Source organism: Lissotriton vulgaris, chromosome 11 (genome assembly GCF_964263255.1).
Source record: "Lissotriton vulgaris chromosome 11, aLisVul1.2, whole genome shotgun sequence".
NCBI lineage: Eukaryota > Metazoa > Chordata > Amphibia > Caudata > Salamandridae > Lissotriton > Lissotriton vulgaris.
In genome coordinates this window covers 864,112,549-864,139,189 of record NC_141699.1, presented here as the reverse complement: position 1 = coordinate 864,139,189, position 26,641 = coordinate 864,112,549, and the positions used below count along the sequence as shown (strand labels likewise).

At 49.9% G+C, this 26,641-nt stretch overlaps 1 protein-coding gene across 2 annotated transcripts in view; it reads left to right on the top strand.

Annotated features, from left to right (window-relative positions):
* FARP2 (FERM, ARH/RhoGEF and pleckstrin domain protein 2) overlaps nucleotides 1-26,641 on the top strand; it is a 1,631,776-nt gene that overhangs the window by 1,421,622 nt on the left and 183,513 nt on the right. For both annotated transcript variants that reach the window (XR_015300958.1, XM_086944011.1), the window contains exons 22-23: nucleotides 16,288-16,370; nucleotides 18,320-18,438. Coding sequence is in view for 1 of the 2 variants with exons in the window: in XM_086944011.1 (XP_086800137.1) it covers nucleotides 16,288-16,370; nucleotides 18,320-18,438 (202 nt within the window). In the remaining variant the exon portion in view is untranslated. The remainder of the gene's footprint in view (nucleotides 1-16,287; nucleotides 16,371-18,319; nucleotides 18,439-26,641) is intronic.

Sequence of the window (26,641 nt, the reverse complement as noted above, 5' to 3'; positions counted from 1 at the left end):
CGGAAAAAAACAGACAGGAATGGGGGTGATGGTCGCAGGAGATGACGACGAAAACAACCAGAGCGAGCAACCAACCAGTAGTATTTAGGAATCCATTGGGCACGATAGAAAACAATAGGAAGTATCGAGATGGGTCGACGAGGGAAGGATCTAAAGAAAGGAGATAAACATTAGGCAATAGTGTAGGAAAACATAGTGAAAGCACGACTTGACTAAGGATAAAAGTATATGAAACAGTGGATCTAAAATAACAAAACAGCTAAGATAACGAGAAGTGGTAATGAAAACAGAACAAAACATCAACAAGGCAAGTATAACTATAATTAGACGAGGTCAGAAAGAAACATTAGACAACGGACAAACAAGACTATTCAGCCAGGTTTGGAGGTGTCCATGACATCCGGATGCAGTTGACGAAGAAAGGCTTGCAGAGCCGCAGGATCCTCATATGTGGTAGTCTTGTCTTTATATGTAACCTTGAAGAGGCAAGGATGAAGGAGACCGTATCTTGCATTAATAGCCCTTAACTGAGGTCTCAAGTCCAAAAACTTTTTCTTTCGGTTCGCGGTGGCCTTGGAGACATCTTGCGAGATATAGAGACGATGACCTTCCCACATGATTTGCTTCTTGAGCTTGGCGGCTGAGAGGACCTGCAGGAGGTCAGTGTACTGCAAGAACAGCATAATAACACCTCTAGGTTTGGTAGCAACCCTGGGTCCAAGACGATGTGCTCACTGAATATTGATGGAGGACAAGGCCGGGGTGTCAAGTAGTTTCGCAAGGAAGGATTGGAAGAAGATGGTAAGGTTGGACCCTTCTGAAAGTTCCGGAAGGCCGTATAAGCGAAGGTTGTTTCTGCGGTTTCTATTTTCCAAATCCTCAGCTTGACGCCTAAGGAGAAGAATTTCAGCTTCGATTGCAGGAATGCGGGAGCAGGAAGAGTGTAAAGAATCTGAGGATTGTTCCAAAGTTGCAACGCGTGAGTCCAAAGATGTCCACTTCTCCTGCATTGCCTGCATGTTCTTTGTGGTGGCTTCCATAAAAGGCTTGAAGGCACGTAGTTCCTCCAGAATGAGATCCATGGAGGAGGAGGAAGAGTTACTCCCAGGAGATGGTGGATTTTGCTTCAAACGCTTGGATGAAGTCAGGGAAGACTGTGATTTGCCTGTAGTTTGAGCTTTAGGAATAGCCCCATGGGGTGCATCCGACTTCGAGGGTTTGGCCTCCTCCATTTCCTGAGTAGGAGAGTCAGAATCAGAGCCAGGAGGCAACTTCGGCAGAGGAGTGAGTTTCAAAGTACGGAGTTTCCCCATAAAAGGTGATTAATAACCAAGGAAGTGGGAGACAGGAGAAATCCGTAATACCAATCCTGTGATAGGCAGCAGCGACCCTACGTACGTAGAATAATCCACAGAAATAAGATTAGCCAGGAACACAGAGCTGTAGGCAATTGTTAAAATGAAGAATCCTGACAGGGTGGTTCAATGCAAGAAAAATCAGAAGCGCCAGTCAATGGAAAACAACATAGGAGAAATGTTGCGCATAGCAAAGTCTATGTAGCAGGAACCATTGAGGTTGAAAGAAGGCACGATAAACCTGAGAAAAGTCTGAAATGCGTCACTGGTAGAGCGTGAGGGAGGAGGCGCTGCTTAGGAAGTCAGAAGAAAAACACCATGACGAGGAAATGCCACAAGGGAGTACAACTGAGCACGAAATGAGAAAAAACACGCATGTTGAGTAATTACTGATGCAGAAAATGGCGGCTGAAGCGTGTAGAAGAGGTCTCAAACAGCGTGCTCAGAAAATAGTGACCTTGACTCAGCATATATCAAAATTAAAAGGTTCCTTGAGGAAGCATAGGAAGAAGACAGCACAATAGAGGTGCATAAATGTGCTGTAAAGCGCTGCTGCAACAGTTCATGTAGCCTTAGTGGGTTGTAAATACCTCATAAAGTAGTGCAGACGAAGTTCAAAGAGGAGGACATTTGCTGAAAGCCATGGGAGAGTGTTGTTGAAAGGCTTACCCAGGAAAATGAAGTTGGAGAAGCTGCCTATTAATCAGAGCAGCTCTCGTGTGAGGAGAATTGACGAAGAGCCGGCCGCCGCTTTGTTTCGTGGCCGGCGCGCAAAATGGTGGCAGGAGCCGCGAGATGAAAACTGCTCCGTAGCTGCTTCGTATGGCCGCGAAAACCGAGAACAGCGAGGGCATTAGATTGCGCTCACGTTCCGGTCCGCGGGACGATGTGCATAGTGCCGAAAATCGTCACTGAAGTGCCCGTTATGAGAAAACGGGATCCGGTTGGCAGTGGAGCACTCGGTCTACGCCGCCATCATGCCGACGTCCAAGCCACGCCCCCATCAGTGTCATTCTACTTAGCACAATTTCGACCAAAGTTCGGCATGAATCCAATACCCAAATGCACATAATGTTAAGCTCATTACTTGCGCCATTTTAGAATAGTTAGCACATGTCAGCAAAACCAATACAAATGTATTCTAATGGTAACCTATTGCAATATGCAGCCATTCCTAAAAAGGGTCCCAACGTTCATATTAAGATATGCCAAAACGTTACTACAAACCTCAATTAATAACCTAAATGTCATTCTGTATAGGTTTATAATCACAGCATCAGCTCTTCAGTCAGAGCAACTGTTAGAGTCTCAGTGTTAACAGAACACTCAGCACTAGAAGAATAAGGAAGGTTCCAGAGGAAGGGGAACAAAGGAGTGGGAAATGTTGCACATTGGTACTACCCAAACAAGTGTTCAGGTAATTACAGCATATGTCCTCATCAACAATATGACGAGAATGAAACTATATACAAATGTCAATAAAAGCAGTTAAAAAACATGTATAATATATACTATAGAGGTGTCCTGTATCCTTAAACACCGAAAAAGGTACAAATCATATGAATGAGTAAACAGACATGTTCTGTAGGATCTCAAGTACATATTAATACATTTGGGGATGACATGGAATGCTTAGTGACCAGTTTATATTGTTTTATCCCGGGATTGGTGATCATTTTACAGAGAATATTTTATATATACTGCTTGATGCATTTTAGATCTTATTGTGATATTTTGTATTGCTATGAAACATTTATGGCCTTTGGCCTAAATACAGTATTTCAAACTATTAATACATTTTGAACTCTTTAAGCCATTTTGGCAACTTTCTTTCCCTTTTTTTTTTGGAATGTTTGCTGATGATTGTTGGTTGTGTTAACCTGTATTAAGCCAGGCCGAGTAGAGTTGGAATTGTGTGACACCATCCTAAATTTGGAGATTCTGTCTTTTCCCCAGGTTTGGCCATTTCCTAAGGTGACCACATACTTACCTACCCATGTTATTTTCAAAGGTTTCAAGAATTGACTACACTATTTTATTCTGTTTCCTGGTAATTAGATTTTCACCCAATCTCCCTTCTTGGAATAGGGGATCGTGGAACCATTTTTCTTATCATATCTCCTTGTATATTTGTTTTGATGACTTTGGATTTTATCCATAACCTGTTCCCTGGAGATCAAAACTTGTTTTTATTTTCTAAGCCAATTAGCTGATAGCTTGCTTTTAGATTGTCTCCCTTTAAGAGAAACAAACGGTGATACACCTGTGACTGTGTTAGGGGTGCGCAATATATCCATATATTTTCTTGAAGAGCATTAGCAATGGGAACATGGTTTACTTCTGCTCTTTGCATGCATTCTTTAACCATGCAATTCATTCGTTCAACCATACTATTTGAGCTGGGATCGTAAAGGACTGTTTTCATATGTTTTATGGATAATTTCAGAGCAACTGTCAGAGTCTCAGCATTAACAGAAAACTAAGCACTAGAACTATAAGGAAGGGGAAGAGGGAGGGGAACAAAGAAGGATTGGGAAATGCAGCGTAGTGGTATAACCCAAACAAGTATTCAGGTAATTACAACACTAACCTCATTGCAGGTGCCATTTTGTAATGGTTATACAAAACAGTGATGGATAAAATGCTTGAGTTAATATCACCCACTAGTAATCACTCGGGCCGCATGCCACTGGGTCCTTAATTTGCACACCATGCCATCTAAGTTTGAACCCAGCTATATGCAAATCAGTCTTGACTATGCTCCAGTAGGAACAGTCTAGTCTGACCTGCCAAGCCAGGTCCTCTCTGAACCGGACACAAACAAGGCAGGGCCGTTTTTGCACTAGTTATGGGCTCATAATGGGTCCTGTGCACACTGTATCACTGTAATCAAGCTTTACCCAGGTGATGAGCCCATAACCAGGGCCAAACCGGTCCTGGGTCGCTTCTGTTCCGGTCCTGGTTGCTTGTGTTCCGGTTAAGGGAGGACCTGGCTGATTTGCATATCGATGGGTCCAAACTGGGGTGACATGGTGTGCAAAATAACGATGGGTCAGGGTGCAGCCCGAGTAATTATCAATGGCTGAGATTATTTAAAGCATTACTTCATCACTTTTGTGCATATTTTAGTGTGTCGTCTTAAGTGGGACGGGTATGCCCAGGCATGGGTCTCGCGCACATTGTGTCACTGGAATCAAGCTGTACCTGGCTGATGAGCGCATAACTCGGATGAAACAGGTGCTGGGTTGCTTGTGATCTGGTTCAGGAAAGCCCTCTGGGCTGGGCTGTTCCGAATGGACCAGGGTTGAGGCTGTTTTGCATATAGCTGTGTACAAACTGAGGTGACATGGTGTGCAAAGTATTGATGGATTGGGATGCGGCCCAAGTAATTACCATTGGCTGAGATTATTTAAAATGTTCCTTCCTAAATTTTTTGTGTACTTGATTTTTGAAATGGTTAGCACCTGTCACCCGAACAATACTAACGTGCTCTAATGTTTTAAAGAAATATCAACATATTAAATCACATATGTAAACATCGCTGTGATATACAATTATAGTCTGTAGTTACGGTGATGTATATGTTGGAAAGATAATCGTAAAGCTAATCGAGTGGAAGAAGTGATGAAAGCCCATTCAAGAAAATATAATGAACGCACATCTTCTTGAATTTTGAGCATCAAGAAGAATTAAATTCCAAACACAATCACCTGGAAGTTATAGGACCTTACATTCTAGACTTTTTACTCAAATAGGAAATTGCAGAATACCTCCAATCATAAACTTATTTACATTTCATGCTTGCTTTTCCACTTATTTCTATTGTGTTGTAATCCAGTGCAAAAGGTACTTCATTTCTTTTCTTCATTGTTTCTCTAGTTATTTCATAACTTAACAATCCCAATAACATGCTTTTTATGTGTCAGCTACTCCGTGAGTAGTTACTTTTACCCGGACATTCAGTCATCAATCAATCGTATTACAGGGTGAAAACATTTCGGGATATGCAGAGGGTCAATCGCAAGAGCAGTTTGTGGCAGTGTCTCCTAGAGGCTCCTCTTCTCTTCCTCTTTTGCTGAGTCTGCAGTAGCTTTGCCAGCCCCCACCCCATATTTTCTAAAGTGTCCGAAGTATCCCCGCCGGGCGGAGGTGTGCTTGAAGTGTCACCTCCATTGCATGCATCAGTGACACCTTCCAGTCCACCAGGGTGCCCAGGTGTAGCTCTCATTCTCCCCGAGTCTGCACAGGCATTTCCGGTGCATTATTCATGAGTATTCTATGTACCTGGGAAACAGCCCCCTTATGTGGATCCTCAGAAGGCACTCTTGTCTTTCCCTGGGTTCCAGTTGAGGAGCTTCTCCACATCTATGTTCTCATTAGACGCAATGGGTCTTGCTGACACTCTTCATGGCAGCAAAATTACACTAATCCCAAAGGTCAGACATTGGTACACGTTTGTATTCAGATATTACCAAGCTCCTTTGTGTTTTTTTTGTTTTTAACACAGTTCTATTGTATTTTGTAACAGCAAAGTCAACATGTGGTAGGCCAAACAGTACGATATGCAGTAATTAGTTACGTATCATGGTATAGGTATTCAACGATAACAGTTTGCATAGTAAAAAATAGCGATGCAGACAATGTGATACAATAATCACTGCCAGCCTACGCATTTAATACAAATGTTACCCCCACCCTTATCCCCTCACATACCTCCCATCCCCGCCCATGCCTATGAGTCCTCATCTAGGGTTGCCTTCCCACTCAACAATGTTAGAAAGGTTCTGGAGGTAAGATGACCCACATGTTCCTCTGTGCGAGAAGTTAAGGAGAGTGAATCTTGTTCCGCGGCTGGTTCATCCACAGTTAGAGGGGAGTGTACAGAGGTGCCTGGGGCAGGTTCTTTTAGACAGTCTCCCAGGTGATCTCATGCTTTGGCTATGTCTAGTTACCCCCCCCCCTTGCTTTCCGGAATAGTACTGCACTTTTGTAACATACCCAACAAAGGAGTTCTTCCCTCCATTTGGCCAGGCTTGGGCCTCTGTGTGCCTTCCAATGCATAGTGATCTCTCGTTTCCCAAGGATCATGGCGAGATCCACAAACCTGGTGGTGGTCTTATTGTTGTCTGGTTGTGGAAACCCCTCTGGTATGCACTTACCAAGCACCTTTCATTGATGATACAACATTAGCTTGACAAGCTGCAACTGATCTCAGAAGAGCAGAGATTTCCTGAGCCCAGTCAACTTGGGCATTCACCTTGATGCTTCAGGGACAAACTGGAGGCTTGGCAAAGGTGGCAGTCATGTGAACATTGAGTAGTCAGGGGCAGATTTAGAAGCCCCCTGCGCCACCACTATGTCACTTTTCGTGACATACTGGTGGTTCAGGGGGCTCCTCCATACTTACAAGGAGAGGAAAAGCTACCCTGCGTGACTTTTTCTCTCCTCGTCAATATGGCCCCATTCACACGCAGCACTGTGCGTGGAAGGGGCGTTCCATGGGTGTTGCTGTGGGTGTTCCCACGCAACACCCATGGAACAAGAGACATCTCCAGATTTACGAGAAATCGTAAATCTGGAGATGCGTGTGAATGCTACGCCTCCCTAGACGTCGCGTAGCGAGGCGCAACAAGGAGAAATGTTTTCATTTCTCCTCGTTCTTTCCTCGTTCAATGCGTGCTGCATTCTACAGCACGCATTGAACGGGTAAAAAGCCTCTTGTGATTGTTTTTGTGCAGGAAGGGACACCTTCCTGCACAAAAACAATCTCCCCACGATGCAGGCATCCTTGCACCATGGAGCAAGGGTGCCTGCGCCGGCGCATGGCTGCAGTTTGTGTGCCAGCGCAGGGGAAGCAGAGAGATGCGCCATATTCCTGTAAATACGTCGCATCTCTGTGCTTTCCAAACTAACGCAGCACGGCGCAGCAAAATGACTTGCTGCACCGTGCTGCGTTACTTTGTTGTAAATCTGCCCCTCAGTCTTTTGAAGGAGAGAAGCCAAGGTTGTCCTTACATAGCAGAAGAAGTCATGTAGATGTATGTAATAACACTGAAATACACACTCTCAGTGCCGCAGGCATTTCGAGAATGACGAAAGAGAGGGAAAGCCTCTCATAAGTGCTGACCAATTCTTCATACCCAGATTGGCCCGTCTGCAAGACAATGAAGAGGAAAGGCTATCGGTGGCCATTAAGGGCATGGAAAAGATAGAGAGGAGAAAGCCCCCTTGGCATATGAAAGTTGCAGGAGTAGATCAACAGCTCAGTGAATGAAAACTAGAGCATTTGACTGGAAGAAAGGGGGCTCGTTAGCACATTAAAATGATTGCCAGGACATAAAGTTCTGAAGAGTGACATTGTTAAGCTATACTAGTGGTATCTAGGGACAGGGCTCACAGAGAGATAGTACACTTGATCTTAAAGGCCGATAAGTGTTCGGGTTCACAGAAAGATTAAACTTAAAGTGGATAGCGTTTTTATTCTAAGGGACAAAGAGTCCATGTCTTCCCACACCTCTGTCCTGAGACTATGGCAAGAGGAACAAAACTTAAGGTGGTGTAGAAATGTCAAAGGATTTAGAAGTGCAATCCTCAATTTAGCAACCTGTCAAACTGAGCGTTCTACGTGAAGGCATACCTTGTATGTAAAACTCTGCTTAAGCCTTTCTTGTGAAAATTCATCAGGTGAGGATCCCACCTTGATTCAGTGACCTTCCTGGATCTAGTTTGCTAACACAGATTTTAGTATTGGACCGTCGGTTGGTATACACATTAAGGAATATTTAAGGGTTTGATATTTTTTATTTCCCACTTTGCCTATTGTGCTTTGTAGTATAGCGTTTTGTTTTTATGGTTTAAATCTCTTCATTGATTTCAAACATAGAAAGCAAGATAGGACCTCCTGCTCCTGAAAGACAGTGCTATGCAGACATAACTAGTCAGCTAAGGCAACATTACTTGAGTAAATGCTTGGAGCGGGTCTACAGGAGCAGATTTATAAACAAAGGAAGGAGTTCCTGAAACAAAGTCCCCATCCCCCCTCCACCCCCTCCCTCCCACCCCCTGTCCACAAACCAATAAAAGTAATAAGGAAAAGAAATGGGGAATAGTGCCAGCCCAGTGTCATTCAATGTGGTTGCCGTGGGTTGCGCGTCTCAGGGATGTGTGTGTCTGCCAATCGGAGGAGCCTTAGATATCGGGGACAGGACAATTCCCTGAATTCCGCAGTGAGCAAGGTCAAGAATGGTCGCCATAGCTCCGAAAATTCGTCCCCCCTACCCGCTACAGCCAGGGAGAGTTTCTCCATGCCCAGTACCATCCAGAGCCTCTGAAGCCATCCTGAGTATGGGGGGCCTGTGGGTAGCGCCAGTGTGCGAGTATGTTTTGGGTGGCTGCTCCCAGGGCAATGGCGATGAGGTGGCCTCTCCTGGATTTCAGAGGGTACATCAGTGGGTTGGGCAGCCCCAGGAGTATGTAAGCTGGGAAGTGTGGGAGTTGTGTTTCAAGATGAGTCTATGGGCTAGATGTAGGTAATTCCCATTTACAGACTCTTAAATACCGAATTTTACCGATTCAGTATTTAAGAGTCTGTAAATGGGAAGGGGGCAGATTTAGGTATTTTTAAAATCTGAATTACCGAACCTGTAAAATACCGAATCCTACAAGGGTGCAGGGGGTGTCACTTTGACACCCTCTAGCACTCCAAGTACAGGCTTGTGTGCAATGTGGGACACATACATGCTCTAAGGGCATGTCTGTGTGTGTCACATTGCACAGGTGTGCATGCACAGATGTGCATGCACACCTGAATTCGGTATTTTACCACACAATAGGATTGTGTGGTAAAATACCGACTCTTAAGGGCCTGTGGCACTGTAAACTATGCCACCTACATTTGTAATTACAGATTCAGTATATTTACCGATTCGGTAATTTACCAAATTGGTAATTTTACGGAATCGGTAAATATACCGATTCTGTATTTTTCAACACCCTACATCTGAAAACCCTAATACTGGTCGGAAACGGCCGAAATCGGTCGTTTCCGACCGGTATTAAGGCTCCTACATCTGGCCCTCAGTCATCTAAAATTATGGCCCAATATGGTTGGATGCGGTCGCTGCGCCACAGTAGGTGCTCCAGGGTACCCAACTCCCCACACACCCTCCAGCATCGGTCGCTAATGTAAGAGTCGAAGTGATGGAGGCGTTCCGGTGTGTAATACCAATAGGTGGCAACTTTAGTCAATGTCTCCGTAAGCCCCGAGTGGTACGCTGAGTGCCAGGCCCTGTAATGTATGCCGCTCCATTCTTAGCGGGAAAGGGTCCTACCTAGCTCTCGTTCCCATCGCACCCTCCCACTGCTATATGTGTGGGTGGAGGCCGCTAAAAGGTGTTTATACAAATCGGAGATCAGTTTTTTATCCGAGGATCGGGCCATCAGCCACTTCTCATAGGGGGTTAAGAGGCGCTGTGCTCCGGGTTTAATTTGTGGCTGGAGTGCTCCGTGTCTGAGCTGTAAGTATTGCAATCTGGCCTTCTCTGGAATACCATAATCTACTCTAAGTTGTGGGAACGATATGATGCCCTTCAGGTCAAATAGGTGTCCCAAGGACTGCCACGTGGAGGGGCGCCAATGCGTAAAGGTTCAGAGGTCCAGTCCTGGCGTGAAGTCGGGATTATTAAAAAGGAGGGTCAGTGGGGAAGGAAATGACGTCAGCTTATGTGTGGTAGCAGTTCGGTCCCAAGACTCTAAAATCGTGCCTGTAATATAGGATGCATAGAGGTTGGGTGGCCTGTGCTTCTTCCTAAGGAAGGGGATACCCTGCAAGGGCATGCCTGTGACTGCCTGGTCCTGGAACAGCCAGTGTTTTTCGGACTCCAGGCGCTGCCACTCTACTGGGTAGCGGAGCTGCGCCGCGTACAAAATAAATTTGCATATCTCGGACGCCAACCCCTCCTTGCTCCTGTGGGAGAACTGCTACCTCCCACCTGAACCGTGGTTTGCGCCCCTGCCAGATGAAGTGCGACAGCTCCGAATGGGTCTGCTGGATCCAACCTACCGGGGGGCGTAGGGGGAGAGTTTGGAAGAGGTAGAGGACCTTGGGGAGAACCGTCATTTTGACAGCTGCTATCCTACCCAGCCACGAAAAGGGGTAATGTTTCCACCTGCCCAGTTCTGTACGGATTAAAGTGTGATGCCTGTCGTAGTTGGCCGCGATGGTAGCTGGTATGGTGGGGCCTAAGAGAACTCATAAGTAAGGAACTGTGGTTGAGGACCACTGGATAGGGTGCTCTTCCTGCAAATGGGCCAACGTCTGAGCAGACAGGGAGATATTGAGGGCAATAGATTTGTCTGTGTTAATCCTGAACCCCGAGGCCTGTGCAAAGGTATGTAGTTCCACAAAGAGAGCCCGCATAGACTGGGCAGGATCAGAGATGGAAAGCAAGATGTCGTCGGCTTACAAGCTAATCTTATGGATGTCTCCCCCGAATTTAATCCCTGTGATGAGGGGGTGATTCCTAACCCTCCGTGCAAGTGGCTCCATATAGAGCGCAAAAAGAATAGGGGAGAGAGGGCACCCCTTCCGGGTGCCCCTACCGATATGAAAACGGGAGGACGTCTGGCCGTTAACCAGCACCGTGGCTTGGGGTGAGCGGTAGCAGTTGAGGATACGGGTGCACTGGACTTCCCCCAAGCCGAACCCATGCAGAACCTGCTCTAAGTAGGGCCAATGGAAACTATCGAAGGCCTTTTCAGCATCTATGGCCAATAGCACACATTCCTCCTGCAGGCGGGATGCCATTTTTATGAGGTGTAAGACTTGCTTGGTATTATCACTAGTTTGACGCTGGGTAATAGAGCCCGCTTGGTCCGGCTACACCAATTGAAGCATACAGGGAGCTAGTCTCGTAGCGAGAATGCTCGTATATAGCTTGAGGTCAATGTTTAGGAGTGAGATCGGTCTGTACACACTGCAATTGGTATTATCTTTCCCGGGTTTCGGGATGACTACAATCAAAGCCTCTAACACTTCCTCCGGGATGGCGCTGGGTTGGGCAAATGTGTTAAACAAGTCATGTAACAGGGGGATCACTTGGTTCAAAAGGTTTTATAGAAGGCCGCGGAATAGCCATCCGGGCCAGGTTAATTCCCAAGCCGGAGGCGCGGAATAGCCGCAATGACCTTGTCTAGCTCGATGGCCCTATCCAGGCTGGTAGCCTGGTCAGGGGTCAGAGACGGAAGCTGCGCAGTTTCCAGATAGTTGAGGCTATGCTGTACATTGAGGGAGTCGCCCGAGTATAGGGTGGCATAAAAGTCCGAAAGGATTCTGCTATGGCTACATCGTCGGAGGTGAGGTCACTGCCACCTGACCGGATAGCCTGCACTCCCTACGCTGTCTCACTTCCCGCAGTTTATGAGCCAAGAGGCGGCCACACCTGTCCCCCCCCCCTGTGTAGTAGGAGTGGCGAAGGGCCGCGTATTCAGCCTTATCTTGATCCAATGCAACAAGCTGCTTTCGTTCCGTACAGAGTTGGCGCCAGGCCCTGGCAGCACCAGTGCGTTGGTGCATTTGTTCCATCTCCGCAACTCGTTCGGTTAATTCGGCCCGTTTCTGACCACGTTCTTTGTTGATAGCAGAGGAGATAGCTATAAATTCTCCTCTCAAGACAGCTCTAAGAGCCTTCCACTGTGTCTCTAAGGAGGTGTCCGGGTTAGCGTTAAGAGCCAAATAGTTTGAGATGGCCGCCTTGATGCGGTCAGTGATGGAGGTCGATGCAAAAGGGAGTCACGCCAGTGTCTCAGTGGTACCTGTGTACAGGGAAGTTGGAAAGAGGCCATGACGGAGGAGTGGTCAGATAAAGATTCAGTAAGGATATCAGCGTCAGTAGCTAACGTCATTAGTGGGGTGGTGCACAGGAAGTAATCAAGTCTGGTATAGGTCTTGTGGGCACCCGAGTAATAGGTGAACGTCCGGGTCTGTGGGTTGAAGTGTCGCCATAAGTCAACGAGCCCAGGTCTCGGAGTCGAGCCATACCTGACCGTGAGAGGGCCCCCACCTGGCTAGTGCGTTTGCAAGATCGGTCAGTGAGATTGTCAAAGACAAGGTTTAAGTCTTCCCCCAGTAGAAGGTGCCGCTCAGAGTTCGCCGTGGCTTCAGTGAGAGAAGTGTGTAAGAACTTGTCCTGGCCCTCGTTGGGAGCGTATACCGAGCCAATAATGAGAGACAGCCCCGCTACCTGGAAACGGTATGTGAGTAGGCGGCCTCTGATCTCAGCCTCTTTCTGGAGCACCTAGCCCTGGAATGAGCGGGAAACAAGTATAGCTACCCCAGCCGATTTAGTAGAGTGTGAGGAAAACAGCTGTGTGGGGAAGGACCGGGACTTTATCCTATGCTGGTCCTTGTACAACAATTGGGTCTCCTGTAGCAGACAAATGTCGGCTGTTGAGTGCTCTAAATAGTTAAGGACAGCCCGTCTTTTGATGGGGTTATTCAGGCCCCGAACATTCAGGGTCAAGACCTTACATGGACCTTGTGGCATTTAGGGCACTGGGTGAAGTGTTTTGATATAATCGCTGTGTAGGCTGTGCGTGGAAATAATAGGGGGAGAGGGCGGCAGTGTTGGTCCCAGAGGTGATGTGCGCTGGTGAGGGGAGGGAAAATGTGGACAAGGGGAACCCACCCAACAAGATGAAAATAAGGGAACGGAAAAAGGAAACCTAAAAGTCCATAACTAAAAAGTCCCCAAAAACTGACCCCAACGGGGAACAGGACAACAAGACCAAAGAACAAAAATAGTCTGTTGCCCCAGGGCAACTGGTCAGGTAATTTAGAGGTGACCGTCATAGAGCCAAAAGGAGTGTCCGAGCCCTCTGCCGTCCCTCGCGGGCAAAGGTGGGGTCATTAGTGCGATCAACAGATTAGTGGCGTTCATTTGACAGTAGGGTCCTCTCCAGCTAGGGCCATAGTGGCCACGGACGGGGCTTCTTGCTGGCTCCTGACAATCTCCTATCTCGGCGGCCGCCACATGCATCGCCGCTTGCCCTGGCACTGCCATCCCGACGGGGAAACCTCAGGCTTTGAGGTAGAGCTGCAGTCTTCATCATCTTCAGGAGGTTCCATCAGTCCCAGTAGGCGGCAGGGTTCCATGAGTGAGCGGAGCTGGTGGAGCTTCCCATCATGCCGGAAAATAAGGCGAAAGGGGTGGCCCCAGGAGTATGAGACCCCTTGTTGTCGAAGAAGATCCGTGACTGGTCGGAATTGGCAGCGTCTTTGCAGAGTGACCAGGGCTAAGTCTTGGTACAACACCGGGGAATGACCTTGATATGAGATGGGGTTGAGAGATTGTGCCTTGGTGAGTATGGCCTCTTTAGTCCTAAAGTCCTGCACGCATACCAGAATGTCCACTGGTGAGGCATTAGGGGCTCGAGGTGGCCCCACTCTGTGTTCTGTCCAGTACAACATCTGAGGTCTGCGCCTGACCGAGGATGAAGAGGAAGAGATCTTGACTGAACGCAAAGATGTCGCCGGTGTCCTCTGAGAGTTTGACTCCTCTTATCCTGATGTTATGCCGCAGAGAGCGGTTCTCCAGGTCTTCCATCTGAAGCTGTAGATCGACGTTTTGATCATGGAGTGTGATCATCTCTTGTTGCAACGTGGTTTGATCTGAGACCGTAGCGTCGAGCCTCTCCTCCAGGGAAGCCACCCGCTCCCCAACTCCGTCGTCATCTCGTCGTAGCTCCTTAACCTCTGTCGTGAATTCTGTTGTGACTGATTGAATATTCTCCCTGAGGGTGAGGAACTAGTTTCGAGGAAGGCTTTTGTGATGGGCTCTTCTCCCGTGGCTGTGGGGCCTCGTCTCACCTCAGCCTCCGGGGCCGCAGCCGCCATGTCGGGGTTGGAGAGTGAGCGGACGAAAATGTCTTTGAGGCCCTTTGTCTTAGTGGTCCTAGCTTTGGGGGCAGCAATGGCGTAGGGCCCGGGTGGTCGGGTGTGCACTCCCGGGAAGTGGGTCACACCACCGAGCAGGTTACACTACCCTTAGGGCCTCCGGAACCGCAGGGCCCCCTTCTTTCAGTCCAGCGCAGTGTCCCACTTTGGTAAGCCCCGCTCTAGGTGCAGCCCCGCCACGTAGTATTGGGTGCAGCAATCTGGTGGCAGCTATATTTCCCAGGGCCGTAGACGCTCTTGGTGTCTCCCTCTGCCAGCGTTGGCGATGCCCTAAGTGTCTGTGCTGAAGGCCAGGGATCCTCTCGAAGCTGCGTTGAAAGGCGCAGCCACTCACCCCCAGTTGTAGGGTTGCACAATCATCAGCGGGTCTTTGTCCCGGGCTTCAGGGCCGGTACGGCGGCTGGAGGGGCCTCCTTAACCTAACTCCTGTCCGCTCCGTGCATGGGTCCTCGCGTGGCGGCGCTCAGGTGTCTCTCCCTGCTCCAGGGCCCCTCAGTGGCCGGCGCCACACGGCAGCGACACAAAGCCCCCACCGCCTATGCGCGTCGGGGTGGTGCCAGTGGTGCAGTTCTCCCTAGGCCCCGATCTGGGCCTCGAGGCCGGTGTAGCTGCCAGGCATGCTGCGGCAGTGTGGGCCGATCCACACCTCGTGGGGCCTCAGTTGAGTGGTGCTTGGGGGTCTCCTCCCCCTCTTCATGGCCCACCGGCCGCAACGCCTGGACGCTGCGGCCCTCCCAGGCAGCGGGCCCGCGGTGCACCACGTCGCAAGTCAGGGCCCACCGCGGGCGGTGCCGCTGCTCGAAGTTGGGCGGCTGCCCGAGCCCGGTGGGGGCCGCTACTCGAGCCGGCCTGGTTCCTCACAGCAGGGCCAAAGCGTTATTGCACGGCACACCAAGGGGAGCTCTCACCTCATTTCCGGCCGGAGGGACAGGCCCCGTGGCTCTTCACGGTGCTCCTTCGCCGTCTTAGCAGCAGCGGGGGTCTCCCGGCCACCAGCCGCAATCGTCCCGGGTGCCCCACCAGGAGCACCGTTTCCCTTGAGTAGCTATGGAGGCGACGGGCGGAAACCGCGGTGTTGAGAGCGGGCCTCGGCGGCATCCGACAAGGACCGCTCCTGTTGTTAGGCCTCCGCCGCACCAGGAATGTTGCCGCTGGGCTTGCGTTCACTGTCGGGCACAGCGTCCCAGGTTCACCTCAGCAGCTCCCATCAGCAGAGCAGGACAGCGCAGAGTTCAGCCAACAATTTCAGTGATGTCGGTACCTCCATGGTGCTATCAGAAGCTTTTTGCGGTGGACCGCGGGCAGGAGCTCGGGATAAGACGTCCTACCTCGCCGTCATCTTAGCCACGCCCCCCAGGGTTTTGTTTTTAATAGTAAAATATGGGGGTTCTCACCTCTTTGCTCTAACTATGTTCTTTTTGTCTATCAGCTGTGCCCCCCTCTTCAACTGAGCTGAAATGTATTTTATTGTGGGATCAGAGTTAATGTTTGAAGTATTTTTGATATAAAGTAAGTTAAATTTAGCTTTGTGTAAGACGAATCTATGATACCTTGCCTTGTATCGTAAGTCATTAAACTGTTTGAAATGAATAAAAAAAACAATTGTGGGTCTTTATAGGCAAAGCTGGGGTAGTCAGCCTGTAAGTTCATCCGACATTGTGTTTCTGATTTTCATCTCCATTTCTTCCTTAATGTTTTGTGAAATTATTACTTTTTCTTCCTTCTGCATTTAATTTCCAGTTAATTGTGTTGGATCCTCCGGTGAGTAGTTGGTTGCAGCCAATTTGTCCTAATTCTCTTTCTAGAGATAGTAGCTACTGAGATACACCTCTAGGGCTGTTGAGTTTCATGTGCTGTCTTAGAATAGGCTTGTACACTATTTGTACGTGTTGTTTTGGGGCTCAGTTGGGGAAAATGTGCATGTTCAGTCAGTCTCTATACCTCAACAATGCACCTGATAGAACGCATTCTTCTCCACAGGTAGAAGAAAGTGAGAACGAGTGGTCGGTTCCACACTGCTTTACAATCTATTCTGTTAAAAAGACCATTGTGGTGGCAGCAAGGTAAGCCTACTGTGTGCACATTGTAGGAAGAACAGCACTGGTGTTTAGGGCATTGGATCTGGAGAGCAGTAGGCATTTGGTGGGAAGCAATAGTCTGGTATATGATTACAATTGTAGGTGTAATAAGGAATAAAGTGTGACTGGGCAATGTCCTTGAATGACCTCTGATCTTTCTGATTATGAATCTGAGGGATTCTCCTTGCCTTTCCACCGAGCCTTCCTGAGGATTCTTGTAACCCCGTGCATAAACCAACTATGAATTTATTTCGGAAACACTTATGATGCCAAAAAACATTGAATTGTACGTGAAGTGGAGTCCAAAGACCAGTCAGGAGTTTAAACTGCCACATGTCGGACAGTCAAACAATACTAAATGAAAGCTTGAATAAGCATTGATAGAGCCATTTATGCTTGTGCCTGGATCAAGATGTTTTCTTGTTCTTGCAACAACAGTATTTTTCATAGCATCCTTAATTTAACCACTGTGATACTCCCATTGTAGACACAATAAGCGTGACTTAGTGAATCTTTAGTGGCCCAGTGTGTAATATTAAAATAAATACGAGTATGCTGCAACAGTGAAAATGGAAGCACAGCAATAAGGTTTTTGAAACAATTTGTTGGCTGGAATCTGATAATATTCTTCCTAATTCTCTTTCCTCGTCTATCCCTCGTCTCCTCTTTTTATGTTCACCCTTCTGAGGTTAGGCAGTGACATCCCACTCTGCTGAATAAGAAAAATGGGAAAGGGCAAAATACAGAAAAGGGACCGAGAGTTTAAGAGAATGGATAGCGAAAGGGTGAAGGAAGTAAAGTAAAGGCTGGAAGGCAGTAGCTGTATATGTGAGGTCCAGAGATGGATGAGTGTGGAAGGGTGAGAGATAAGGTAAAGCAGTAAAGGTGAGGTAGCATAAAAGAAAGACAGATGTAGAAAGAGGAAGGAGCAGTAAGCGAAAAAGAGGTAGAGGAGTAGGTCTGGTTTTAAAATGAGAAAGAGCTAGATACATTTATAAGGAAAATAAAAAGCTGGGAGAATGATGGGGGCACCGATGATTGAGCTATTGACAAAGGTATAGAAGGTTAGCTAGAGACTGGCAGAAAGATAGAGGTAAACCTGTAGAGAGGCACAGGGGTTGGAGAAGTATAAAGCGATGCTAGGTTCAGAGCAGTGAGGAACCGGGAGAAAAGTGAGCTGAAGTATAGAACTGCTTTGGTTAGAGAGGCAGAGAGAAAGGTGAAAGAGTCAAGGGTTAAAGAAATATGAGCTGTAGATAAAACATGCATGACCAGCAGTCAATTAAAAAGTAGCTTTTTAATTCACAGTTATAATGGCAGATATTTACTGTCGCAATTGCTTTATCAAGAGGCACCTTGGGAGGAGGGGTTTGGCCACTTGCACACTTAGTCCATGTCTTAAACAGTCTGTGACCATCCTCTCCTTCCTTCGGCTCATGATAGGAGTCCATTGCTGTTAGGCTTGACACCCTCTTCTGACTCATTGTATGCATGGACATCTATTAGGGGTACCCAGTGAAAACACATACTGCCCATGGTTTTCCCTTTGGACCTATGACTCTGCCTTGTTACTCGTGGTACAGAGGGTCAAGAAGGCAGCAATAGGATCAGAAAGTAAACTGTGTTTCAAGAGCTGTTTAGATTGCTTTCTGCCCTTTCCACTCCTCCCATTCCTCCTGGCACTCAGCTGCACATAGGAGGTTGGTGAGGGATTGAGGGTGAGGCAAGATGTTGGACTTGTGATGACATCAGAGTCAAAGGGTCTGCAAGTCCCTGTGAGTTGATATTCTCGTTTGAATGCTATGTGTTGCTTAATGCCATGATCTGAGGATCTGTTCTGCTTTTTCTCTCTGTTTCATTGGGGTATATCCATGGATTCCATCTGTGCTCCCTCTCATTCGTGACCCTCATCTTGTCCTTTTCTTGTCTTGCAGTACACGTCTCGAGATGGGAAAGTGGATGGATGACCTCAATGTGGCTATTAGCTTGGCAAAGAAATCCACCGATAAAACTGAGCACTTCCTGGAATCCTCTTTGCTCAGTCACTCCAACCGTGAGTTTTAAGACTACCACCCACACACCACCCATACACTCCAGGCACAGTGGCAACAAATTCGAGCCTCACATCAGCATTCCTTCAATAGTAACAGCGCAATGTACAGTAACTGAATAATCAGTTCTTTTGGTCTGGATTCTACAGCATTGTATGATTTTTTTTTTTTTGTAAAATTTTTATTTATAGTATGCAAGGTGAAAAATAGAAAAGGGAGGGGAATAGTGCAAGGGGAGCGAGAAAAGAAAAAGGAGAGAAAGAAACAGGCGACATTCCGCCACATAACCCCACACAGGGGGTGCTAAAAATTATTATCGCAACGGAAGGGGCAATAGGGAGTCAGAGCCTGCATCAAAAGGGGGCGGCAACCAGTTAGGGCAGCAAAAGTTCGGGCGATAAGGCCTGCCCATCACAGTGTCCGAATTGTGCCCGGAAGATCCAACAATCGGTGCAATGTCCTCAGCCCGGGAAGAGCAACCCAAGCCCCGCTACAATCACAGTGTCCTTTCTCGGAAGCACAGCAAGTCGCAACAAGAGAAAAACAACCTCCCCAACTACCACCCCTCCGCCCCCCGTCCCTCCCCATCATCCACCCCCCACCCAGTGGTGGCGACCAGCATTCATACAATCAGCATCAGTCATACCAGTAATCAAATTTGGAAGAGATGAAGCGCCCGCAGCGCTGACGGCAAACAGCCGAAGGCAGGCCTCGGGACAAAAACCTCACCAAGGGGCCCCAATTGAACATAAAGTTTTTAAAATTCCCCAGGAAGATATCTGAGAGCCGCTCCATACTCAAAAGGCGCCATAGCCGTGCATGCCACAAAGAGACGGCAGGGGCAGACGGGCTTTTCCAAGCAGCTGCCAAAGTCAGCTTGGCCGCCCCCAAGCATAGCCACATAATGCGCTTATCAGCCCTGGTCTGGTGCTCAAGCAGTGGGTCTCTATGGCCCAGCAAAACAAAGTCCATGGAGTTTGGGAGTGGGTAACCCAGCACATCTTTAATGTGGGAGAGAATCTCGGTCCAGAATGGCCGGATGGTGGGACAGTCCCACCATATATGGCTGAAGTCTCCCAACATCCCGCAGCCCCGCCAGCACCTGTCTGAGGTAGTTGGAAATATTCGGTGTAGTTTAGACGGATACAAGTACCAGTCGAACAGAAGCTTCATATGGGCCTCCCTGAGGTCGGTAGAATGGTTATGTGCTGTCACGTCCCGCCACAAGCTCCTCCACTCGCTGTCGGAAATGTCCCTCCCCAGTGTATTCTCCCAGTGATCTTGATACCGAGGCCGGGGGGACATCGTAGTGTCTAACAGTAGCTTATATAGAAAAGAGATCGCTCCCTTCATGGTGGATGTGTGAAGGATAAAAGTTTCGAATTTCGTCAAGGGTCTGGTAGCGGCGTCCACCACTCCAGGCGACGTCGCCCAATGCAAGAGCTGAAGGTGTTGAAAGCGCTCCGTCGGCAGAACACCATAATCCCTCATACAATTATGGGAAGTGAGGGGTTCGGCACCATGGAACAGGTGGGTGAGGGCCCTACAGCCACCCTCCCTCCAGGTCTCAAAGGGACCCTCCGTCAACGCCGGAGGAAAGGCCGGGTTGAAGTGGATCGGAGTGAACGGGGACGGGAACGTGGTCCACCGGTCATCGCTACTAACCGTGTCCCAGACCTTTAACACCGTGCTGGTGGGAGTGCTAATGTACGCGTTTCTGGGCCGGTCCACCTTAGGTTTCCAGGCTAGGTCCCAGATGGAACGACCCGCAACGCTCCGATCCATGTGGAGCCAGTGCTTCTCCGAAAGCTGTTGGGACCACTCCACTAGGACTCTCAATTGGGCAGCCTTGTAATACAAATGCATGTCCGGAAAGCCCACTCCCCCCTCCAACCGCGGACGTCGGAGAACCGTAAACCGAAGTCGCGCCCGACCACCTTGCCAGACATACTTCAGCATCAGGGTCTTAAGCCGACGGAAGTAATCTAGCCCTATCGGGATAGGCAAGGCCTGGAAGAGGTAAAGGAGCTTGGGCAAGAGAACCATTTTGAGTGCATAAATCCTACCCAGCCACGAGATAAATTTGGGCTTCCACCGGTCCAGTTCCGTACGAATCGACGTCAGCATCGGGGGGAAGTTAGCCTGGAACAAGGCGCATATGGTAGAGGTCAGCCGCACGCCCAGGTAAAGCAAGGAGGAAGACGTCCACGAGAGCGGAGTAAGCAACCGGATCTGTTGCATCTCCCCCTGTGGTATGGTCAAATTCAAGATGTAGGATTTGTCGAAGTTAACTTTGAACCCCGCCACCGTTTCATACTCAGAGAGCACTGAATGGACATGGGGTAGCGACAGCGCCGGGTCTCGAAGGGACAACAGGACGTCATCGGCGAAGAGTGAGATCTTATGCTGCTCACCCGTAAAGGGGAGTCCCAGGATCCGCTCATTCTCCCGGATCGCCAGCGCCAATGGTTCTATGCTAAGGGCAAAGAGAAGGGGCGAGAGTGGACAGCCCTGGCGCGTTCCTCGGGAATGACGAAAACTCCCGGACCTATAGCCGTTAACCAACACTCGGGAGGTAGGGTTATTGTAATTGGCCTCAAGCATTCTAATAAATTGGGCCGAGAACCCGAAGGCCACCAGCGTCCGGTGCAAGAACCCCCAATCAACGCGGTCAAAGGCCTTCTCCGCGTCAAGCCCTACCAACACTGCTGGTATGCGGAACCGCTCCGCTTTTTCGATTAAATGGATGACGCGCCGCAGATTGTCATGAGTTTGTCTACCTTTAATGAATCCAGATTGATCTGGGTGGATCAGAGCAGGCATCAAGTCTTGCAGTCTGCTCGCCAGGATGGAAGAGTACAATTTGGCGTCCAGGTTAAGGAGCGCTATCGGACGATAAGATGCACAGTAGGTAGGGTCCTTACCCGGTTTGGGGATGATAGTAATCATGGCTTCGGCCATGGTGTCCGAGGTCCTACCGTCAGTGGCCATCGCGTTGAAGAGGGAGACTAAATAGTCGCAGATGTCAGACGCAAACGTCTTGTAGAACAGGGCCGTGTAGCCGTCAGGCCCGGGGGCCTTATGCAGTTTCAAGGTCTTGATGGCGTCTAATACCTCCTCCCTGGAGATGGGGGAGGACAGCAAGTCATTCCATTCTCTGGAAACTCTCGGTAGAGGCAGACCGCCCAAAAACTCGGATTGAGCCTCCGGATTGAGAGCCTCGCTCGAATAGAGCTCTTCGTAGAAGCGACCAAATATGGCCGCCTTGTCCACGTCTTTATGCTGAACAGAGCCCGTATGGTCTCTCACACCCCCGATGTAATCCCTCTCCCGCTTGTCACGAAGTTGCCGAGCAAGGTGGCGTCCAACCTTATTGCCCTGGGAATAGGAGACACGACGAAGGCGCAGAAGGGTGAATTCCGCCCTGTTGTTATAATGGGCCTTTAGTTTCCCTCGCACCGCCGTCAGGGGGCGCAGGGTCACCCTGGAGGGGTTCGCCTTGTGCGCCTGTTCCAAGGTGGCAAGCTCCGTCTCCAGAGCCTCCCTCTCTTCCCGCCGAAGTTTATTAAGGTTCGCATTAAGGGCGAGGCACGTGCCCCGCAAGGAGGCCTTGCATGCGTCCCACGTGTTATACACCGACGTGTCAGAAGGCGGATTGAGGACAAAAAAATCACCAATAGCCTTCCTCAGTGCCTTACAGGACACCTCATCCCTCACCAGAGCGGCCGGGAAGTACCAGCTTCGCCAGCCGTCTTCCCCCCGCGGCCCAATACAACCCCAGTACCACCAAGCTATGGTCCGACAGCGAGAGCGGAAAGATATCAGCCATACGAATATCCCCCCTAAGAGCCTGGCTAACTAAAATGTAGTCTATGCGGGAGTACGAGCGATGGACGTGAGAGAAGAAAGTATAGTCCCTGGCCTGCGCGTGGACAAAGCGCCAGCTATCTACCAGCCCCATTTCACCCACTTGACGCTGTGTTTCCTCCGAGAAGACACCAGTATCTGCCCTGCGCGCCCCAGAACTATCCAAGTCCCTGTCCCACACCATATTGAAATCCCCCAGCAATATTAAGTGCCCATCCACAAAGTCCCCCATCTTATCCATCAAACATTGCAAAAAGCCATTTTGACCCGCATTCGGAGCATACACCACAACAAAGGTACAGAAACGACCATACAGCGTCCCCTTCACCATTAGCGAACGACCCTCCTTATCAACGCTCACCCCCAGGGGTTGAAAGTGGAGGGAGGCCCGGAAGAGGAGGGCCACCCCTCTATGCTTCGTGGGCGCGGACGCCCTGTAGATAAGGGGGAATTGCCTATGGCGAAGTCTCATTTCGTCCCTCCGAGCAAGGTGGGTTTCCTGAAAGCAACCACATCCAGGTGATGGTCCGAAATGTACTTCCAAAGTTTCTGCCGCTTCTGTGGTGAATTGAGGCCTTTCACGTTCCAGGTGCCTATACTAACAGGCATAATGGGGACTTAAGACTCCACGCCATGTATGTGCCAAGACATCCACATTCCAACCTCAGATCCCCGTCGCACACCGGAACCCAATCACATCTAGGACAACCACGCATAGGTAGCCAAGGAAAAGTCCCTAGCCACATCCGTACAGGAGGGACCACACGCACTCCCCCCCTAGCACCCCAGAGGGGTCTCCCCTCCATAAAGCACAAGAGCTGAAGGAGTACCATCACAGAGCAAAGGAAAACATGCAGAGAATAACAGCACCAAGGTCAACAGCAGTACACATTCACCACACACGATCGCCACCACACCGCCCCACTCCCCCAACCCCAACCACCCTACTACAGTACCCACATTCAGAGCACCCTCTGCCCCACCCCCCTCCAACAACCCGAGAAACAAGAAAACAGAGCACAAGGCCCGTAACCTGAACCAAGCACTCAGCAGTTCCAATGGGCCACAGGTCACAAGGTCCACATCAGACTGGAATCGGGGTGGGGGCACCAGTTCGGGGGCCCCCAGGGCCATGGCCCGGGGTGTCTTCTCCAAAAGTACCATAATACCCCAGGGCCAGAGACTCCCCGGCGCCCGACCATCAAGGAAGGCAGGGATCATGCCGCTCCAGAGCTCTGCTGAGTATCTGCAAGCGTGGCCGAGGCCACTGATGCCACCGCTGAGCCTCTCTCCTGCAAGCTAACAGAGTGGTCCGGACGCAGCCGGTCCGGGGAAGAGCCAACCCGGTGCCATGAAGAGGATCGACGCCGTCGTCGCGATGGTGAGGATTGTGCCGCCTGGGAGGAAGGATCGTCCTCTAGGCCCAACAGCTCCTTCGCGGCCTGCAGTGAGCAAATCTGTGCCAGTCTGTTCTGCCACCGGAATATGATACGGAAGGGGTGCCCCCAGGAGTACAAGATGTTGCGCTCCCTCAGAAAAGCAGTCACTGGTCAGAATTCTCTCCTCTTTTGAAGCGTGGACGCCGCCAGGTCCTGGAACAACTGCGGCCGGTGGCCTCAAAATTGCAAGGTGGTAATGGACCTAGCCTTCCGTAAGATGCGTTCCTTCGTCTGAAAGTCATGCACACACGCAAGGATGTCCGGGGGGGGCCACCTCCTCGCCTAGGCAGGCCAACTCTGTGCACCCTGTCCATCTTGATCTCCTGAACGTCCTCCTCATCCAGTACTTGCAGAAATGGGGCCTGCACATATTCTCTCAAGTCTCCAGCCTCACCCTCCCAAGGTACAGCTCTGATGTGGATGTTGTTTCTCCTGGAGCGGTTTTCCAGGTCCTCAGCGTATGCTTGCAGGTTCAGGTTCTGGTCAGTAAGGCGAAGAACATCTTGCTGTAATTGGTGAACATCATTCGCCATACTTAAGTCATGATCTTCCAAGGTGGCCACCGGCTCACCAATGCCGTCCACATCTCTCCGGACCTCCCGTAGGTCCGACGCCAGCTGGGCGCGAAGCTCGGAGATATCTTCTTTGATAGAGGCAAACAGCTCCGGCATGAATGCCTTGGTGGCGGGCGCCTCCTCGTCCGACTGCCTAGTCGAACCACTAGCTCCGGGTGAAGATGGCGGCTGCGACGTTTTAGATGCTCCGCCTTTCACCGTCCTCCCCTTGCGCGGCAAATTCGACATCGCGGTGGAGCCGTGGAGTCGAGGCTATTGGGGACGAAGGCCGCTCAGAAGTACCTGCGGCACGGGCGGCTGCTGCCCGAGTAAGATGGCGGCGTAGGAGCTTCCCGCCAGAGCCAAAGGCTAGACCTGGGTTCACCGCGCAGGGCTAGCAATGCCGAGTCGCAGTCGGTGCAGGGCACGGGTCCACACCAGGTAGCAAGTCGCATGCAGGGACGAGGAAGACACTCCGTTTCAGCAATGGACGCCGCGGGTCAGTGTCGCGGTTTCCAGAAGCAGCCGCGATCAGGTCACACGGCCCTGCTAAGGATCCGGGGCCCACCCTCCACGTGGTCGGCCTTCCTCCGAGCTTCTCGGTCCTTTACAGCAAAGTGCTCGTAACCATGCCAGTGTCCCGGTGGGGAGAAGGGACCCCGTTAGCGAAGAGAGGCAGAGGGAGATCGCCACACCTCGATGCCACGCCCAGCCGGCGCCGAGTCACTGCACTCCAAGGCGGCTGTTCCCTTACGCAAGGCCGGTGCGTAACAGGCCCAATGACGAAGTGCACCCAGTGGCGTTGCACGGTCACTCAGGGACTCGCCGGGAACACCGGACCACTCCGCTCGATGTCGCCGGCTCCTGCAACCGTTCCAGAGCTGATTGGCACCCTGAAGGCGATGCTGTACAATGCTTAGCAGGTCGGGCGCCGGAGCGACTCGAAAGCACGTCTTACTCCGACGTCATCTTGGCCACGCCCCTCCTGTATGATTTTTTTTAATTAAAACATTTTATTAGTTTTTTTACACTGTTATCATTCACAGTAAAGCATTAGATTCAACTGTAGTACAGCAATGTATGGTTGACTACGGTACCAGTGTCTAATATGTATGAGATTCTGTTAAAAGCATTTAATAGGCACCGTGAGAAAAAGGAAGAGGATAAGTACATTTGAACCACAATTTTGAGTAGAACACCAGAGTTAATCCACTCACTTCATTATGAACGTCTGTGAACAGTAGCCTTGGCAACCAAGGGACTGGCTAGAATGGTAAATGCAATTTCAGCTGAGGAAAGACCTCCATCTTGCAAGATATGATTCAAGGTGGCCACAGGCCCCTACTCTGTACCCAAAATGTCTGAACTCCTTATGTGAACACTGTAATGAGAGCAGCTAAACAGAAGAGCAAATGGACACTAGGTTCCCAAGTGCTTTGACAAATCCTTGTGCCACCTCCTTCCACCTCTAATTTTTAATGAAAGATTTTCTCTGCAAGCTCCAGTGCTGTCCTTTTGTAGATGCATGTACTTTCTCTCCTTCCTGCCACTTTTGTTAGAAAAATGAATTGCCTGCAGGCACATCTTCCCATGACTTTAAACATAAAAGGTCTACCATACCCCTCGATGCTTCCTGTAAGGTATGGTGTAGGAACAGTGTGATCATGTGGTTGTTCCAATAAGTGGCAGGATAAGGGCTATTTTTGGTCACTCCGGTCTGCTGCTATTCCTTAGTCTGAGTGCTGGAAGAATGATTTTAGGAGACAATCCTTCACCCTCGACAACTCCCCCATGACCGCTGGACGCCCGCACCACCGAAGCCCTGACGTGCATCCTCCTCAACATGCTCTCCTTACAAAGACACGCCGTAGAGATCTAGGACTTGCTCGACAACCTCTTGCCAGAAGTCGCTTTATACACCGAAACATGGACCAACGCCAACTCCGCCCCCAACATCGCCACCGCCATGCCCGAAGGATACAAGATCCAGAGAAAGGACCTCCTTCACCGCCCAGGAAAAGGACTCGCCATTGCTTACAAAAGCTCCCTCCGACCCTCCACCTCCAGCACGAGCGACCCCCTCTCCAACACTGAGCAGCTCCACTTCCAGATCCAGATCAGCCCCAGAACCATGCTGCGTGGGACCCTCGCCTACAGGCCTTGCACCTCTCCCGCCACCACCATTGCTGACCTCGCTTCACCCCACGCCATCGCCTCCATGGACTACATTCTCATCGGAGACCTTAACTTCCACCACGACAACCTCAACAACCCCGACTTCATCACCCTCCTGGACAACCTCGCCAACCTCGGACTTAAGCACCTCATCACCACCCCCACCCACA